This window comes from Cydia fagiglandana, chromosome 27 (assembly GCF_963556715.1).
Source record: "Cydia fagiglandana chromosome 27, ilCydFagi1.1, whole genome shotgun sequence".
In the NCBI taxonomy this organism is placed as follows: domain Eukaryota; kingdom Metazoa; phylum Arthropoda; class Insecta; order Lepidoptera; family Tortricidae; genus Cydia; species Cydia fagiglandana.
Genome location: NC_085958.1, coordinates 211,449 through 229,188, shown reverse-complemented (window position 1 = coordinate 229,188; position 17,740 = coordinate 211,449). Strand labels below are relative to the sequence as shown.

The following is a 17,740-nucleotide window of genomic DNA, read 5'->3' as shown; positions in this document are numbered from 1 at the left end:
TTGAACTCGCGGCCTCCACCGATATTTTTTCCACTTTTAAATTTATTCTAAATGTAAGTCAATTAATAGTTATTTGTTTTTCAAGAGAGCAAACTGTAAAGCTATTGTTTAACAGTCGTCGTGCTTTTAATATTGATACCCGAGCAAGTGAAAGATACCAAAATTAAGTGGCTTTCCATTATTTTTACAATTTATGTCCTGGATATGTGTTCTAGCCAATGTGTATTATAACGCCGATAATGTTATTTTTTGACTGTATAACCGTAACCTGTATAATATACGTTTAAACAAATGTGTACCCTATCGCTTTGTAAATAAAGCCTGTTTTGTCAAGGACGCCGGCGGGCGATGTGCTTATTGAGGGGTTCCCGCTGCCTTCTAGAACGTATGTGGCTAACTTTTGACACTTATTTACGGTGGCTTATGATTGGGATGAGACAGACGCGTGGGTAATAAATAGGTGCCAGTTAAGCTAACTGTTGCTAACTTGTCTTATAAACTGAAATAGGGCTCATATACTATATATAGTACTTATGAATAATCTCAGGTGATTTTTTCAGGCTCTGACCCTAATCTGTTAAACAATAGTAGATTGTTAACCAAGGGTGGAAAGTGATCCATTTCACCCGAGATATTTTGGCGCTCGAACGAAGAGAGAGCGCCAATAGTTCGAGGGTGAGATGCTTACTTTTTCCCGAGTAAAACACTCTTCTTTTCATTTCGACTATGAGGAAAGTCAAACACGAGAAATGTAGGATGATTATTGGTAATTTATTATCATTACATTACATTAATTGATTCAGTTTTACTTTTTTAAGGCGCGTATACATTAAGGCCGTTTCAGATACATCCCAATTTAAGATCGGATTGTCTATGGTTTTCGATGTTTTTTCGATCAAAATGTAAACGGCGCCAATTTCAGTTATGCGGAAGCTAATATGAGAGCTTTTAACTAAATAATAAGCTGTTGCTCGAAGTAAAAAAAAAAATACTTTCCACCCTAGGGTGGGAAATGAAACTTTCCACCCGGTTATCAGCCTATGAAAGGTGAACTTTCCGAACAGAAGAGATGAAATAGTACATTGTGTATTAAGGGCGGGAAATAAGAAATTACGAACGAGTGTCAATTTTAAGCCCGACGCGAAGCGAGGGCTTAAAATGTTCACGAGTTCGGAATTTCTTTACCGCCCGTGGCACACACAATGTTTTTCATCACACTTGTAAGGAAAAAAAGGAGAATTAATAAAAACAAACTTCTGTATAAAACACTTTTCCGCCCTAGGGCGAAAATTTCAATTTCCCGCCCGCAAGCCCTACGTGTAAATAAGTGTTTTTCATCACACTTGCTCGGAAAAGATTTTTTCCGCCCTAGGGCGAAAATTTCAATTTCCCGCCCGCAAGCCCTACGTGTAAATACATCTTTTCCGAGCAAGTGTGATGAAAAATATATTGTTTCCTTTATGCATATTGTTGTATTGACGATTATTGAATAAAATTAAAATATTGTTTTTCGTTATACAATTCTAATACAAGTCTTTATGCAGTGGCTACAATGCTTACTGCTAATAGCCCCGACATAAGTAACGGGAACAAACCCATTTAAAAAGAAAATTTACCATTCTAATTATATGGTTCAAATTCTTGAATCAGCCTATTCGGAGATAACACGTTTTTGTTATCTCAAAAAACAAGACCACCCTAATTGTTCTCTGAACAAGCTCTCATATGAATTTGAACCTTAATACTATCACGATAGTTGCTTTTTAAACGACATGGTTGCTTTGGCACGAGCTGTAGACCGCTCTTAAAAGAAACAAAGGCTTTTGTTTAACGGATTAGCACCCGAACTCGAAAAAACATCTGAGATAATTCATTACTATAACTAACTTACATAAAAAAATGCACAAGCCATAGAGTTCTATTTTCTAAATTAAGTCTGTCTTATCCTATTTAAAATACTTACACTTTACTAACCAGGCACGGAAATTGCACGATGTAGCTATTAAATTAATGTTTTCATTTTTAATCACACGCCCTTCTTTTGAACTGAACGCTCCGCTAGAGCATCTACTTAAACCGTACACGGTTGGCAACCAAACTTTCACTGTCACCTGAACCCCTACCAAGGTGACCTTGAACCGTGGGAAGCTTGGTTGCCAGACGTGTAGACGCTTTGGTGTGCATGTCGTGTATATATGTATGCCGTAACAGACGGGCGTACAGAACCGCGACGTGAAAGAGATATTTTGACATTTTTGACCAGACCAAGATCGCGATCCGGTGCGCCCCTCTGTTACAGCTTTTAAAGTTGATCATTTCATGATGATGATGATGATTGTCCACATCATAAAAAAGTCAAAGCTAATGTAACCATATCAAGACATGATCAAATGTAACGCAGCGTACTACGTAGGCCAACAACACGCGAACGCGTAGCGATGCGGCGCGGGGTGAATCAATCCTTTGATACCTATAGAAGTGTCTCGTTCGCGATCTCGTTGCGAACGCGAACGCCTTGGGCCCGCTGCGCCGCGCCACGTCGCGCGTTGTTCGCCTATGTGAGACGCAGCGTTACTTGATTCTGAGCTGACATACATACTAACGTACTTTTGTCAGTAGCGACACGGAGAGCGCGGTCGGCGGGCGGCCGTCGCGGTTAGCCAACCTGGGGGCGCGCGTGCGATCAGTGCTGCCGAGAGGAAAGGACAAAGTGCAAGCTACGGAGCCACAGGCTGACAAGGTTGGTATACAAGTTGAGTCTAAATGAATAGACTAAAAAATAAAGAGTAGATAGCTAATTTAAACTATGGCTGGCGCGAAGAAAGAAAATTACATAGATATAGTTGCACTGGCACTGTACCCATGAAAACATCGGTTAAAAATATAAAAAGATTGACATCTAGTTTAGTTTAGACAACGAACTGCAAGCTATGCTGAGCAAACTCATAATTATTCATATACTCAGATGTAAAAGCTTGTAATACACTTATTATGTGTGTTTAAAGCGTTCGCGTTTCAAATACAAATATGCTTTTTTTTTACAGCCCCTAGCAGAAGAGAAGAAAGGCGTGGTGTACGCTGAGCTCGCGCTCGGCGAACAGACCTCAGACAAACCCCAACCGCCCTCCACGGAGTACGCCGAAATAGTGTACACCGAGCAGCCCAAGGAAACCAGGGAGGCCAAGGAATAAACCGGTTTACTGAAGGAAATCTGTAAAAAAACATACCTACACTGTTTTTTTAAGGTTAGAATTTTTTTTACCTCAAAAATAGTGGTAATTTTTTTTTCTGCCGAAAAGCTACGGTTCCTATGATATATAATATTGCGGTACAATAATGTAAACGACACCATAATTCAGTGCATAGTTACTCGGATTTAGTGTGGAGGAAAAAAGTTACCACTACTTTTGAGGTTATAAAATTTGTAATCTGAAAAAATCGGTATAAATGATAAATTACGTGCGAGAGTTGATGGGAAAAGCATTAGTAACGTACCTTTTTATCACTGACAGATTGGTTATATACTAGGGGCTCTTTGACCTGTAGACCTCGCGACACCCCATACCCATGGCTCCGCCATTTAGAAAAAATTCAAAAAACTGAATCGACAAAAAAAAACTAAATTTATCCAACCTGCTCACCAAATTTCACGAAAATCGGTTGAAAAATGAGACCTGTAGATGAGTACATCCAGACGAAGGAATTTGAACGGAGACAACAACAACAACAGCACAACACAATAACAACATCACAACAACAAATTTTGTATGATTCTCAATGTAAAACCGTCTAGGGTGGCCCAGTAAATGTTTATTACAGTACATATGGTGTTACTTTACCGCCCTAGGGGGTTAAGGACAATATGTGCCTATGTCCACAAAGTAAGGGGCATATGTACTGTAAAACGTTGTACAATACACGTGCGAAAAGGTAATTCGCAACTCGTGTTGATTTAAAACACTCCCTACTTTTCGCACTTGTATAGTAATGTACTATTTTCGGTCAGTGATAAAAGTATCGTGCTAGCATAAAGTAGATTAATGTAGTAGGTACAGCTAGGTACTTGTAAAATCATCATTACACTACCGTTTACAATACACTAATAGTGTAAATAAATAACTACATTACAATGTAATTTAAATACATTCACTATTAAGTGTATTTGAAAGAAAAGCGTTAAAATCACAACTAAACAACACAGAAATATTTAATTCGTATATTGATGTCATTATACTTAGCATCTGCCATTCATAAAGTCATGTAAAGAGCGGCTACCGCGAAAATCGAAATTCGCAAACTGCGGGGATCTTTCTCTTTTACTCCAACGAAGGCGTAATTAGAGTGACAGAGAAAAATCCCCGCAATTTGCGAACTTCCATTTTCGCGGTTATAGCCCAGTTAGCGTCAAACAGATAGTGTCGATATAGGTAAATAAATCGTCGGGTGACAAGCAAAAGTCACTAACTAACACCATTGAAATTATTGGACAATAAACCGTGTTACAAGTGTAATAAAGTGCATTGTTACTTTAATTTTTTGATAGTACTTAGTGACTTTTGCTTGTCACCCGACGAAATATTCTTTATTGCACCAATTATACTCTTTATTCATCATTGTTCTTAGGCTAGGGTTTTTATAATATGAATATAAAAGTAAAATATAAAAACACTTACAAAACAATAAAAAATACATATAAACACATTATAAAAAACCTAACCGAGGGTGCCGCCAATTATTATTATTATATTTGGCCACTTTGGCGTAACTATTTATTTTGCTGACTGTACTTTTAAAATTAGGTGCTCTCAGTATCAAATTACTGAAACATACTTATTTTAAATAATATTACTTAAATAAAATATTTAGAAAAAAAAACATTAAGTGACATGATATGCAGAAATCCATAATTATATTATTTACTGTTATGTTGCTTGAATTTAATAAATAAATACAAATAGAAAATAGCTCTCAAATATTTTAATCAAACAATACAGTGCCTTTTGACATCTTGAAACGTTTATACAAAAATAAAAATGTATAAAATTAGTATTGGAATCCACCGACGACGTAAATTATGAATATTAGTGTTTATTATAAGAAGTTGGTGTTATTTAGATTAAGTGAAAATGAGCATTTTGAAAGACGAATAGACGAGTTATACGAAAATTATACGCATGTAATGTATGCCTAGGTCAGTCGCTAATACCACTAGAAGAAAGGGAGGGAAAAAAATTGACTTTTTTAATCTTTTTCCTTATGATAGTGACATTTTTGACTAGGCTCAAGACTAGGCTAAAATATGGTTCCAGAAAGAAAATTTAATTACACACATAATGAACAGTAAATTAAATTGTTTAGGATATGATTATAATTAAAAATATCTATAAAATATTCATAATCTTATGTTAATAGTTATTGCATTTTTTAAAACGGTAACTCATTTATTTGTCGTTTAAAAAGCTCAAAATAGTAATCTCATTTATGAAAAGAGTGTGCTTTTTGATATTGTAGCTATTATTAGATAAGTGTATAAAATAATTTTAATATTTTAGCGTTGTGTATTCAAGGGATTATTCTTTAACATGTTTTAAATGCATACTTATGTGTGTTTATTTTATTTTATTTTGTCAAATTATTAAATAAATAAAAATGCGGTAAATTCTGAACAGAGGGGTAACTTTAGACAAGATTTTTATTTGTATGAAGGTAATTCAAATGACTCAAAAAGACTAGTAGTAGGTACAAAGCGCACAGATAAACAATATACTTATACGTTGTGGACTGCCTTTTTTTAAAACTAAACACTATTTTCTTGTCTAAAGTTATCCGCTAAGTCCCTAGTTACCCCATTGATGTTAGTATATATTTTTTGGGCATAATTTAAAGAAAATTTATTGTCAATTATAGCTGAACTCTTTTTTTTTCAGAAAAGAATAATAAAGCATGTTGAAAAATAAACCTTTGAATATTTCACTGCCTTCGCAGAAACCATTTTAGTGATGTACAAAATATTATCATATTAAGTTAATATTAAAATCATATTATTACCGAAACATAAAAATATACTTGATTTATAAATGCTTTCATAAGCTGATGCAATTGTGAGTGAGGTGTTTATGTAATATGTATATTTATTTTCCAAGTGAAAAGTTATAAGTATGTGTCCGAGCTCCGAGGATTTTGAATTTCTCGGAGATTGCGCGCGAATTGTCTACTGGAATAATTAATCGCATTAGGCCTCCATAAACGATTTTTTATTGATTTTTTTATTTCCATGTTATAAACTATACAATAAAATATACAAGTATTGTATTTTATAGATGTTTTTCGCTTTCTATACGAAATAATCACTGCCTTTAAAGACCGTATTTTTTGTATTTTTATAGATATGAATTAGTTAGTTCCTATAATTATCAAAAATCTGTATGAATTCCTTTTTATAATATGATGTGAATTAATATAAATACAAAATGGACAAACGTCCGAATACAATTTGAGGAAGTATATTTTATTTATAATATTGGATAAATTTACTATAATATTTAATATTATGTGTAATGTAAGAGAAAAGCAGGGTTATAACATTGGAGGCTTGAATCCATTATAAATCCACGGTACAAAGTTATTTTAATTTAAATATTTTAATTTAAAAGACTTTATATTTTGACGTGGTCACTGCTCTAAAGGGGCCCACTGATTAACAGTCCGCCGGACGGCATCGGCCTGTCAGTTAGAACAAAATTATGACAGTTCTGAACAACTGACAGGCCGATACCGTCTGGCGGACTATTATTCAGTGGGCCCCTTTAAAATTTTGTTCTGACAGGCCGATACCGTCCGGCGGACTGTTAATCAGTGGGCTCCTTACCAGAGGAGAATATTTGTAAGTTTATTTTTATGTTATTCCGTCCAACAATATTAGGTTATTTTAATATTTACCACTACGCAGGTGCTTGAAGAGTAATCAATAAATGTGCTGAGTAAGAATTAAGGTAAAATACTTACGTATAGCAGTAATTTTAAATTACTTAATTTTTGTAATATTAGACACCTTCCTACAGTCAATAAAATTTATCTCTGTGTACGTTCGTACATCCCTATGTGGCTACCACCAGTTTGGAACTGACATAAACTCGGGGTCAATGTTACTCTACGTCCGTAGGAAGTACCTTAGATAGCCCTACACGTGATCCCCGGGTGGTGCTAAAAGAGTAACAAACTTGGCAGCTGCACTGTCCCATCAGGACCTCGCAGCGCTCACTGGATTCCTTCATAAGCTTTCTCAATACTACCCTCCGTGAAGATGCCAATTAAAGCAGCTATAACGAATACGCCACAGAACCAATCGACAATGGATATAGGACCTTATGTCCGAGTCTGTTCCTTGAACATAGAAGGGATAAGTTTATCAAAAACAGAGTGCATGCAAAAAATCCTGTTCGACCAGGACATCGACGTTGCCCTTATACAGGAAACACACGCCAAAGATGCCACTGAGTTGTCACGCAGAGGAGCACTCCAGGGCTATGATATGATTGCTGCCACATACCATGGTCAATACGGTACGGCTATTTATGTCCGACAAATGCACGCACCCACTTGCTCCATAATAACAAACGAAATAAGTACAGACAACATCGCCATAACAATCATAAAACTCAACGATATGCAGATCTGCAATATTTATAAACCACCCAACAGTAAATGGCCAGACCCAGCTCTCCCTAAACTCGCCCACCCTTCCCTTTACGTCGGAGACTTCAACAGCCACCACACAAGTTGGGGGTACAAGAAAAACGACAGCAACGGTGAAAAAATCACAGAATGGGCTGACGCCGCAAATGCATTTCTCGTGTTTGACAGCAAGAGTAGAGGGACTTTCAGATCCGCGCGCTGGGAAAAGGAATACAATCCCGACCTGGTCTTCACCACAAAAGATGCCCTAGACAACCCAGTGCCAATTCGCAGAACTGTACTCGGAGAATTTCCCCATAGCCAGCATCGACCAGTCTTACTCGACATTGGTCTTAAAGTTCCCATCGTGCCGTCCTATCCGGCCCCCAGATGGAACTTCCAGAAGGCAAGCTGGGAAAAGTTCAAAAATAAACTGGACAGTAGTGTCAGATGGATTCCACCAATTCCGGACAACTACGACCGTTTCAGAAAACTCATCCTAGCCACTGCGAAAGAATTTATTCCTAGAGGATTCCGACGAAGATACATACCCTGCTGGAACGAGAATACGGAAGCACTTTGGAAAGACTTTCAAGTTACTGGGAACCGCGACACAGCACACGAACTCATCGCATCACTCGACCAGGCACGAAGAGATAAATGGGAAGAAACCGTCCAGAAAATGAACTTCACGCACTCTAGCAAAAAAGCCTGGCACTTGGTGAGAAAGCTGACCGACGGTTCTACCACGACGAAGGCTAAACCTACCGTACGGCCCAACGCTATCGCTGACAGGATGGTCAAGCTGTCTAAGGCACCTAACCACAAGGCCCACTCCAGGAAGATACGACTGGAACTCTCGGCACTCAAATCCAGCGCCGCGCCCGAGAGTGACTACAGTCGACCCTTCTCTGCAGATGAAGTTACCCGGGCTTTGAGCCACATTTCTACAGGGAAAGCCTGCGGGGAGGATGGAGTCTTTCCCGAGTTCATGATACACAGCGGACCAAAGACCCGTGCATGGATGGCAAAATTCTACACGGCTATCATGGACTCTGGTAAGATGCCTTCTACACTCAAACGGTCTAAAGTTATTGCTATCCTTAAACCAGGTAAACCTAGCGATAGAGCAGACAGCTACAGACCGATTGCCCTTCTCAGCGTTGTCTATAAGCTTCTGGAGAGATTGGTGTACCACCGGATCCATGACACCATAAATGCAATCATTCCGAACGATCAAGCTGGCTTCAGGCCGAATCGAAATTGCTGCGACCAAGTATTGGCACTCACAACTCATATAGAGAACGGGTTTAACAAACAACTCAAATCGTCAGCAGCCTTCATCGACCTAACGGCAGCGTACGACACAGTTTGGCGTCAGGGATTGCTTTACAAACTGCTAAAAATAGTTCCTTGCATGAAGATATATAGGCTCATCGAAAACACTCTAACTAATAGGCCAGTCCAAGTCTTCCTCGGAGAAGAAAGTAGCAGTGTCAGAGTTTTAAGTAACGGCCTGCCACAGGGCTCCGTTCTAGCGCTCCTACTCTTCAATCTCTATGTGCATGATCTACCCGACACCTCCTCCCGGAAGTTTGGATACGCCGACGATCTGGCTCTCATCACACAACACCGAAACATGGATGCCTCAGAACCAATCCTCGAGAAAGACCTTGCTGCACTGGATGACTACTTCAGCCGATGGCGCCTGTGCCCTAACCCAACTAAAACGGAGGTGTGTTGTTTCCACCTGAACAACAGGCTAGCTGGCAAAACTCTCAGCATCACGTTCAAAGGTGCAACCCTGAAGCACAATCCGAACCCCAAATACTTGGGAGTTACGCTAGACAGAAGCCTAACATACAAAGTTCACCTACAGAAAGTTTCAAACAAACTCAAGACCAGGAACAACATTATCCAAAAACTTACGGGAACGACTTGGGGAGCCACTGCTTCCTGCCTTCGAACTACGGCTCTGGCTCTGGTTTACTCAACGGCTGAGTACTGCGCCCCAGTATGGATGAACAGTGCACATACCTCAGCCGTTGACACGCAACTAAACCAAACACTCAGACTAATTACCGGATGCTTAAAGCCTACGCCATCCCACTGGCTCCCCATTCTGGGCAACATAGCTCCTGCACACCTCCGTAGGAACAATAGCCTTCACCGAGAAGCCATCAAAACGCACAGGTGTTCTAACCTTCCCATCCACCGAGACCTCAACGAGATGAGTAATCAGAGGCTGAAGTCCAGAAACCCTCCTGCTCTACAGATGCCCAATCAACAAATCACTTGGAGTTTGGTGGAAGCGTGGCAAGCAGAATGGGAGCACCATATGGACCAAATAAACCCTCTCATCCATCTCACACCTCAAACACCTCCTACCGGCTTCAAAGAGCCCCGCCGCGTATGGTCCGCCCTTAATCGCTTTAGAACCGGAATTGGTAACTGTGCACACCACTGGCACAAATGGGGTTGGAGCGCCTCTCCTGCCTGCGAGTGTGGACACCCAGACCAGACCATAGAACACATAGTCCTGGAATGTCCCCTCACAAAATATATGGGCCATGTGAATGACTTCAATATCCTGGCTGAAGAAGCGGCTGTTTACCTGAGTAGGGCGAAATTTTAATTATAAGTTGTTAGGATAGTTAATAAATTTTTGTATCCAGTGACATGTAACGAAGCCATACGATAAATAAATAAGTTTTGACACTATCAGTGACTCATGGTACGGGTACTTGTCACAGTGACAAAATATAGATTTCTACTACCCTCTACTCCCTACTGGCTTTTCTATTAATTATCAGAAATCTAATTCATTGGCTGTAATTAGGATTCGTTACCTAGGCTTTATAATTCTAAGGGTTAATTAACTACTGCTATACATAGTGTTTTTCCAAGGTTTTTCCCATTTTAAACTATTTATATCACAATTTTAAATCTTAAACTATGCATTTTCTACCTTTTATGTTTTTACGATATTTACAAGGTGCTTCATGTATTTAACGCACATTCGTATGTTAAAAAACTGGAGATATAATTTTGAACGGATTATTTGATTTAATTCGTACGAAATTATATTTGTGTATTTCTGATGAATTTCAAAAGTGGTAAATTTTAGTTTTTAATTACGAATGCGTGTAGGGTGGATGCAGCAGTAGTTGACCAGTTAGGGCCAATGGTTGACCATATGTGACGTTATCTATGAAAAGGGACCTTATTGTCGATGGCGCTTAAGCCATTATTAACGATGCTCCGATATAAATACAATGCCGCGCGACGATGTGCGGCGTAAGCGCCATCGACAATAAGGTCCCTTTTCATAGATAATGCCTCATATGAGTGTGACAAAGATAGAAAATTTTTTGCATACATTTTTCTATCTATTGGTCAACTACTGGTGCCTGGTCAAGTATAGGGTCAACCATCCTAATACGAATTTCCACTTTAGTTACGAGTCAGTTGTGCTTGTATGTGGCTTCGGCTGTCTGTCTGTCTGTATGTCTGTGTGTCTGTAACTCTAGGAAGAGGTACTTAAGGCCGCGATATCATTGTAATTGTAATAAATTTGTGTCATTTTTTAAAACATTTGTTTTATTTTTAACTTTTATTAGTACCTCCAGAGTTCTACAAATAAAACGATATTGAATATTAATTGATTTTTATTTACACAAATAAATATAACAAGTTAACGGGAACTAAGGGAACTTCTACTTAAACACATTTAAACAATAAAGACCTGTGCACACCGGCTGCGTGTGCGTGACGTGCACGTGCGGCGTTGTAGTGTAAAGATCCTTATGAGAGACGGCACACCGCTTGCGTGACGTGCGCGTGTGAGGCTCCAACATTTTAGCGCACGCGCACGTCACGCACACGCAAGCCGGTGTGCACAGGCCTTAATGGTACAAGATTCTTGACTACCTATATATGACTCGATGGGTGTGAAGGATATGCTTTACATATATTTTGTCTCTTTTTAGCCGACTACGACCAAGCCTACAGTCTGTATCTTTAGGTATTTCAATAGAAGTAAACAAAATCTACCCTCAAATTGCTCCTTAAGCCAGTTGATGGTAGTTAAAAACATTACACGATCAAATAATGTAGGTTAAAGTCAGGTCGCTCAGTGACAGATCCAGGCGGTTTTGTAATTGGCCGGTTAACCAATAAATGTTATAACTACCCGAAAATGTACAAATTATTTCTTTACTTTAATTTGAAATACCTAAATATAGAGTATGAATGAAGGCGCGAGTATTAGCAAATGATGATAGCTTTTAAACATAACACACCCATAAACTTAAACTATGGAGGTCTCAAGTCTCGACCGTTGTGTACCATCGCCCACACTGTTAACTGACAGTTCGTAAACCTTATTACAAAAGGCATAAGGTCCACCGATGGACAGTTGACTGTTGTTACTTGACCTAAGGCTTAACTTGCCATGAAACATACCTATACTGCAAAACGTAATTCAAGACAAAAATTCAAAACCAGCAATAATTTGTTTGTAAAACAGTAAATTCATTTTGATAAATAATCACGCTAAGATAATTTATTTATTAGTAACTTTACTCCTGCAATTTGAAAAAGTACTTTTATTTACGTATTTTTACATAAATACAAGACGCGCTAGTAAAAAAGTGGCAACATTTCTTACTTTTTTTGGTCCTGAATTACGTTTTGCAATTTTGCAGTTTACACATTTGAAATTCGCAAAGGAAATAAATTACAAAAGCCTTAACTGTGACTCATGGGACAAGTATCTTTTTCAAATATAATAATAGACTTATCACAGACAAAAACATGAAATACTTATCATATTTAGACTAGTTGCACGAAAATGCAATTGTAAGCTAAATTGCCCAACTAAGCGCCACTCGCACCATTTCACCAACCCGGATAACTGGTTAAACCTGGAGTTACCATGGTTACCAGTAATATTTGACATTGGGTTAACGACTTAACCGATTAATCACGGGTTGAAATTTGAAATTGAAATTTTCACAAACAGACAGTTGACATTTTCACAGATAATGTATTTCTGTTGCCGCTATAACAACACATACTAAAAACATAATAAATTAAATATTTAAGTGGGGCTCCCATACAACAAACGTGATTTTTTGTCGTTTTTTGCGTAATGGTACGGAACCCTTCGTGCGCGAGTTCAACTCGCACTTGTTTATTTTTTTTATTCAACTTCTTCAATTTTAACCTCATTCTTAGTGATCCCATACTCAACATTGGGATGTTTTCTGTCATAATGCCTGATAACGTTCTGTTTATGTGAAAATTTTCTTAAACACACATTACAAGAAAACGGTTTCTCTTTAGTGTGCGACCGCATGTGATATTTCAACCTGCTTTCTCTAGGAAACTTCTTATTGCAAATATGGCAGACTAGATTTTTCACTTTGCTGTGTCTGACTTCATGTCTATCCCTATTATGTTTATGTGCAAAAGGTTTTTTGCACATTCTGCAGACGTATGGTTTTTCCCCTGTGTGTATCCGCATATGAGGTTTAATTAAACCGTAAGAGGTAAATCTTTTGAAGCATATTTGGCAAAAATACGGCTTGTTACCGTTATGTAACTGCGTGTGCCGGATTAAAGTGCTTTTATGCTTAAAATTCATGCAGCATATGTCGCACATGTAGGGTTTTTCGTCGTTATGCCTTGACATATGGCTGTTAAGTAAAAACTCTTTATCGAAGAACTTATTGCAGACAGGGCAATTGTAGCTTTCCGTTTTAGCTTTATGCCGTTCCCTATGCTTCAGCATATTGCCGCGTATACCGAAAGTTCGCCCGCATATATCACACGGGTGAGGCTTAACTTCCAAGTGTGACTTTTTGTGTTGCTCCAAATTGGAAACAGTTTTAAATCTTTTCTTACACACGTCACATTTATACTTCTTTTCTATGCTATGTAAGTAGATATGTTTGTCGAAAAACTTCTTATTTGTGTACGTGCGATTGCAGTAGTCGCAGGTGTATGTTTTTTTCTCATGCAGCGCTAGGTGGCGTTGTACATTGCCTCGATTCGAGAGTACCTTGTGACAGATGGGACAAGATGAGGTCCCGTTGACTCTGTCTACTGATGTTGGATCTGGAAAATACAAGCATGCTTTGAAAACCTTTAAACTGACAACAGTATATTTCATAATCGAATCATAGTTTTTGGATTGTCATGAATAATAAATAAATAATTATTATAGGACATTCTCACACAAATTGACTAAGCCCCTAAGCTTAAGAAGATATTATAATAATAGCGAACCGCCCTGACTTCGCCCGGGTTACACAGAACCTTAACAAAATATACACCTAAAGCTGCGCCTCAACCATAGGCGTACCCACGGTGGGGCAAGGTGGGGCAGTTGCCCAACCCTGGCCCCAATTTCAACACGGTGACAAGTGCGACAATTGTAAAAATCACTGTTGCTGACGTCACAGACATCCATGGGCTACGATTACCACTTACCATCGGGCGGGCCGTATTCCTATTTGCCAACATCGTTGTATTATTTTAAAAAAACTTTATTATATCGGAAAAAAAACAGATATCTCTCTTGCGAAGTTTCTGACAATTGTCAAAGATTTAGAAGAATTGTAGGTAATGAGTTATATGTCGGAATTTCGTGACAATTGTAGTGTTTCTTGTGAAAATTTTCATAAACTTAGCAAGAGAAATATCTGTTTTTCCGATATAATAAAGTATTTTAATAATACAATGCTGGTGGCAAACAGGAATACGGCCCGCCCGATGGTAAGCGGTAACCGTAGCCCATGGATACCTGTGACGTCAGCAACAGTGATGTTTTACAATTGTTGCACCTGTCACCGATGTGAAATTGGGGCCTGGTCTCTGACCATAAGCTAAGAATATCTGTTTCAATCGTACCCTGTTACAGCATACCCCGCCTCCCCTCCTTAATAAATAAATTATAATAAAAGACGTTTATTGAAAAAGTTTGAACATAGGTAAATAATAAAAGTACACGATAATGCTTACAAACTAATTGAAAAGGTAAGTGGCTCAGCTTACGAGTATGTCTGTGCCAAAACAAAACCTTGTACCTTGTTGTGTACTTCTAACCCACTCCTTAAAAAAGGCTGCGTACGCTCATGGCCTCAACTGTAACCTTCGTAGGCAGGGTCACTACCGACTATTAGTTTTAAGCCACAGAAACAATAATAGTACTACCGTACAGAAAGGACACTTCCTACAAACCCGAAGTTTGACAGCGATTCAGGGTCGAATCATGCTATCCCTTTTTAGTATATGGCACTATCCCTTTCGACAATTTAGGGTTGTCAAAATTCAAGTGATTATCTTATCTGTGGTCGTGCACGCACAAGGAAGTCAAGTGGTGCCAACCCTAATAATTGCTCGGAGCAATGCTGAGCCGAACGGAGCCGAGTTCGACCGATGTCAGGAGTGTCTCCCCACTGCCTTAAGGTAACGTTTTACGTACCGTTATAATCCGGAATATCCGGCAGAATCAGCTTCGGAGACGGCGGGCCCTGGCGTTTCTTCTGTTTTCTTACTTTCTCTTGCTGCAAAACAAATAAACACTTTATTATTTATCCAATTGTCTTTATTTGTACTTGTTTCAAATACTTATTTATTTAGGGTCCCCTTGACCCATAATATGGTGGAAAGAATTGCTGGCTAAGGTTTTTTTTATTTTATTTAGTATTTATTTAAGAGTAATCATTAATTTAAGATGAATTAATGCGAACGCGGTGACTACGTAGGGAAGAAATATGGACGTAATTAATACGCTTGGGTTAGAACCTGTTTTTGGATGCCTATTTTTTTTTTTTTTTTTTATTATGCATGGGTTTACTCATGGCCACAGACTAGCCGAGGCGTAGACGTGGCCTACGATGGAGCGAGCTCGCCCAGAAGGTGCCTGTTCACTCTTGATTTGAAGGTTGCCGGGTTATAAGAGCACGGAAATATAGACGCCGGCAAGGAATTCCATTCCTTGGCAGTGCGCATAAGGAAAGTAGAAGCAAAGCGCTTAGTGCGAATTGGCGGAATATCTACCAAGTAAGGATGGAAACCGGCCGTGCGTCTAAAAGTCCGATGGTAGAATGGGGACGGTGGAATGAGCTCGTGTAGCTCTTGGGCACACTCCCCGAAGTGCAACCTGTAGAATACCGACAGGCTGGCGACTTTCCGCCGATGGGCCAAAGTCTGAAGCCTAGCCGTTAGCTTCTTGTCGCCAATCATCCTCCTGGCTCTGCACTCCACTGAGTCCAAAGCGGCGAGTTGGTATTTAGCTGAGCCATCCCACAGGCTATTTAACTATAAATTTTATTATAAATCAATGCAATGCACAATGGCTGAAACAATTATTTTTAAATTAAAACAAATCCTCTGAAACACCCTGTAAGTATATGTAAATATTAAAAAAAAACAATACTCACAGGTAAGTCCCGATCAACAGGCTCAATCTTCACCACACCTGTGTGTCTGTCTGTCTGTTCCGCTTCATATTTAATGCCGACCTGAGGCGAGCCCGTTTGTCCGTCAGTTTGAGCTTCGTAATCTATGCAAACATCCTGAGGCTCAATCTTCACTGTCACTTGAGTATCAGGTGTTGGATCAACTCTGGAACAGTGTTTATGAAAACTTTGTAAAGGGGCCATTTTTGACCCCCAATATGTTTGACGCCTCTGTCTGTTTGTCTGTGACATTGTTGCTCTCAAACAAATAGGACAATTTTGATGCAGTTTACATGGAAGTGAGTTTTCTGTCGGTGATTTTAGCTACCTATGTTTGATAAAAATAGATCTAGCAGTTTGAAGAGTCAAGCTGAAGTCAATCATTTCAAAAATGATGTAAGGCATTTATGGCATAAAATGGATACTGTTGCTGTGTGGGGGGCTTTTTTAAATTAATACCTAGTTATATTTAAAATTTTACACTAAGTTGTAGTCATCAGCAATAATATCTTACACAACTAGGGCCGCAAAAATATGTGACACGTTCTTATTTGGAGCGCAATAAGAGCGCGTCATATATTTTTATACAGCCAGAATCAATGGCTGCATATTTGCGCCGCTTGAGGTGTTCAGCCGCGCTGGCGGCCGCACTTTTGTTTGTTTCTGAATTTTTATGGCTATTTTTACCGAGAATCACGAGCTCTTTCGTACCTTTTATGAGAAAAAAAGTATCCCGACATTTTTATTTCCATTCCATTACCATTTTCCATATACTTTCGATCGAAAATGTATGGAAATTTTGGGACACTTTTTCTGCTTCTATTAAGACCAAAAGAGCTTGTGATTCTGAGTGGAAATACTCGTATTACTTATATGAAATGAGAAATTTAAACAAAAGAAGTGTACAGCTTTAAAAAAAAGAAAAGTAGGAAAGATTTTGATTAAGTAAGTACCTACCTAGTCTATAAATAACATAGGTAGCGGCAGTCGCTATAATCACTTACTGGTCCAACGAAGCAGGATTTTCCTAATTTATTAAATAGAACATCATAATAATTACCTTTCTACTTTTATATTGACGAATTCAGTCTCCATTTGCGGCCCCGATCCGATGCAGATTTCTTCCGGATCCACCGGCTCATTCTTTATAATAATCTCGAATGACATTATAATAACTTATGATATGACTAATTTAAACAAATACACGGATTTACAGCTAATTTACATCAAGATCGATGGTTTTTTCTCCTCGATTTTCCTATAGAAATTGGAGTACAATTGTATTATTGACAGGCATCGAGTGAGCGTTCTGAAATCACAAGATATTGTGTCAATTTGATGTAAACTACGATAAAGTTTATTATAATTCTTAATGTTTACAGTATTATTGTGCTAATAATCTTTCATTTGCTAATTTTTATTGTTTTATTTAGATTCATTTTAGTTTTCCCTAAATTGTACACGTACCAGTACACAATGTTGTATAAAAATTGGTTCAAGGTATTCTAGATTACGAACGTAGCTTCAGGAGGTTGTTCAGGGCTATAACCGCGAAAATCGAAGTTCGCAAATTGCGGACATCTTTCTCTGTCACTCTA

At 38.6% G+C, this 17,740-nt stretch overlaps 2 protein-coding genes across 6 annotated transcripts in view; one reads left to right on the top strand and one right to left on the bottom strand.

Annotated features, from left to right (window-relative positions):
- The window catches only part of LOC134678038 (fasciclin-3-like), a 341,696-nt gene extending 338,174 nt beyond the window's left edge, over positions 1–3,522 (top strand). The window contains exons 12-14 of one of the 5 annotated variants that reach the window (XM_063536473.1): positions 335–385; positions 2,617–2,740; positions 3,045–3,522. In XM_063536473.1, coding sequence (XP_063392543.1) covers positions 335–385; positions 2,617–2,740; positions 3,045–3,191 — 322 coding nt within the window. In that variant the 3' untranslated portion in view covers positions 3,192–3,522. The remainder of the gene's footprint in view (positions 1–334; positions 386–2,616; positions 2,741–3,044) is intronic. The other 4 variants (XM_063536474.1, XM_063536472.1, XM_063536476.1 and 1 more) reach the window with 4 other exon arrangements.
- An 8,072-nt stretch (positions 3,523–11,594) lies between these two features.
- Positions 11,595–17,427, bottom strand: LOC134677947 (zinc finger protein OZF-like). The gene is made up of 4 exons (XM_063536381.1): positions 17,203–17,427; positions 16,125–16,308; positions 15,164–15,245; positions 11,595–13,794 (listed from the first exon to the last, which is right to left on the bottom strand). Exons 1-4 carry the CDS (start codon positions 17,307–17,309, stop codon positions 12,878–12,880), a joined length of 1,290 nt encoding a protein of 429 aa, XP_063392451.1. The 5' UTR covers positions 17,310–17,427; the 3' UTR covers positions 11,595–12,877.
- Between the last annotated feature and the right edge of the window lie 313 nt (positions 17,428–17,740).

What these genes read in the sequence shown, in the direction of transcription:
- LOC134677947 (XM_063536381.1), bottom strand. Translation starts at nt 17,309, where the DNA reads ATGTCATTCGAGATTATTATAAAGAATGAGCCGGTGGATCCGGAAGAA. An exon ending in GTCAATATAAAAGTAGAAAG is followed by an intron (nt 16,309 to 17,202) that starts GTAATTATTATG and finishes ACACTGTTCCAG; the next exon opens with AGTTGATCCAACACCTGATA. An exon ending in CTGTTGATCGGGACTTACCT is followed by an intron (nt 15,246 to 16,124) that starts GTGAGTATTGTT and finishes TTTGTTTTGCAG; the next exon opens with CAAGAGAAAGTAAGAAAACA.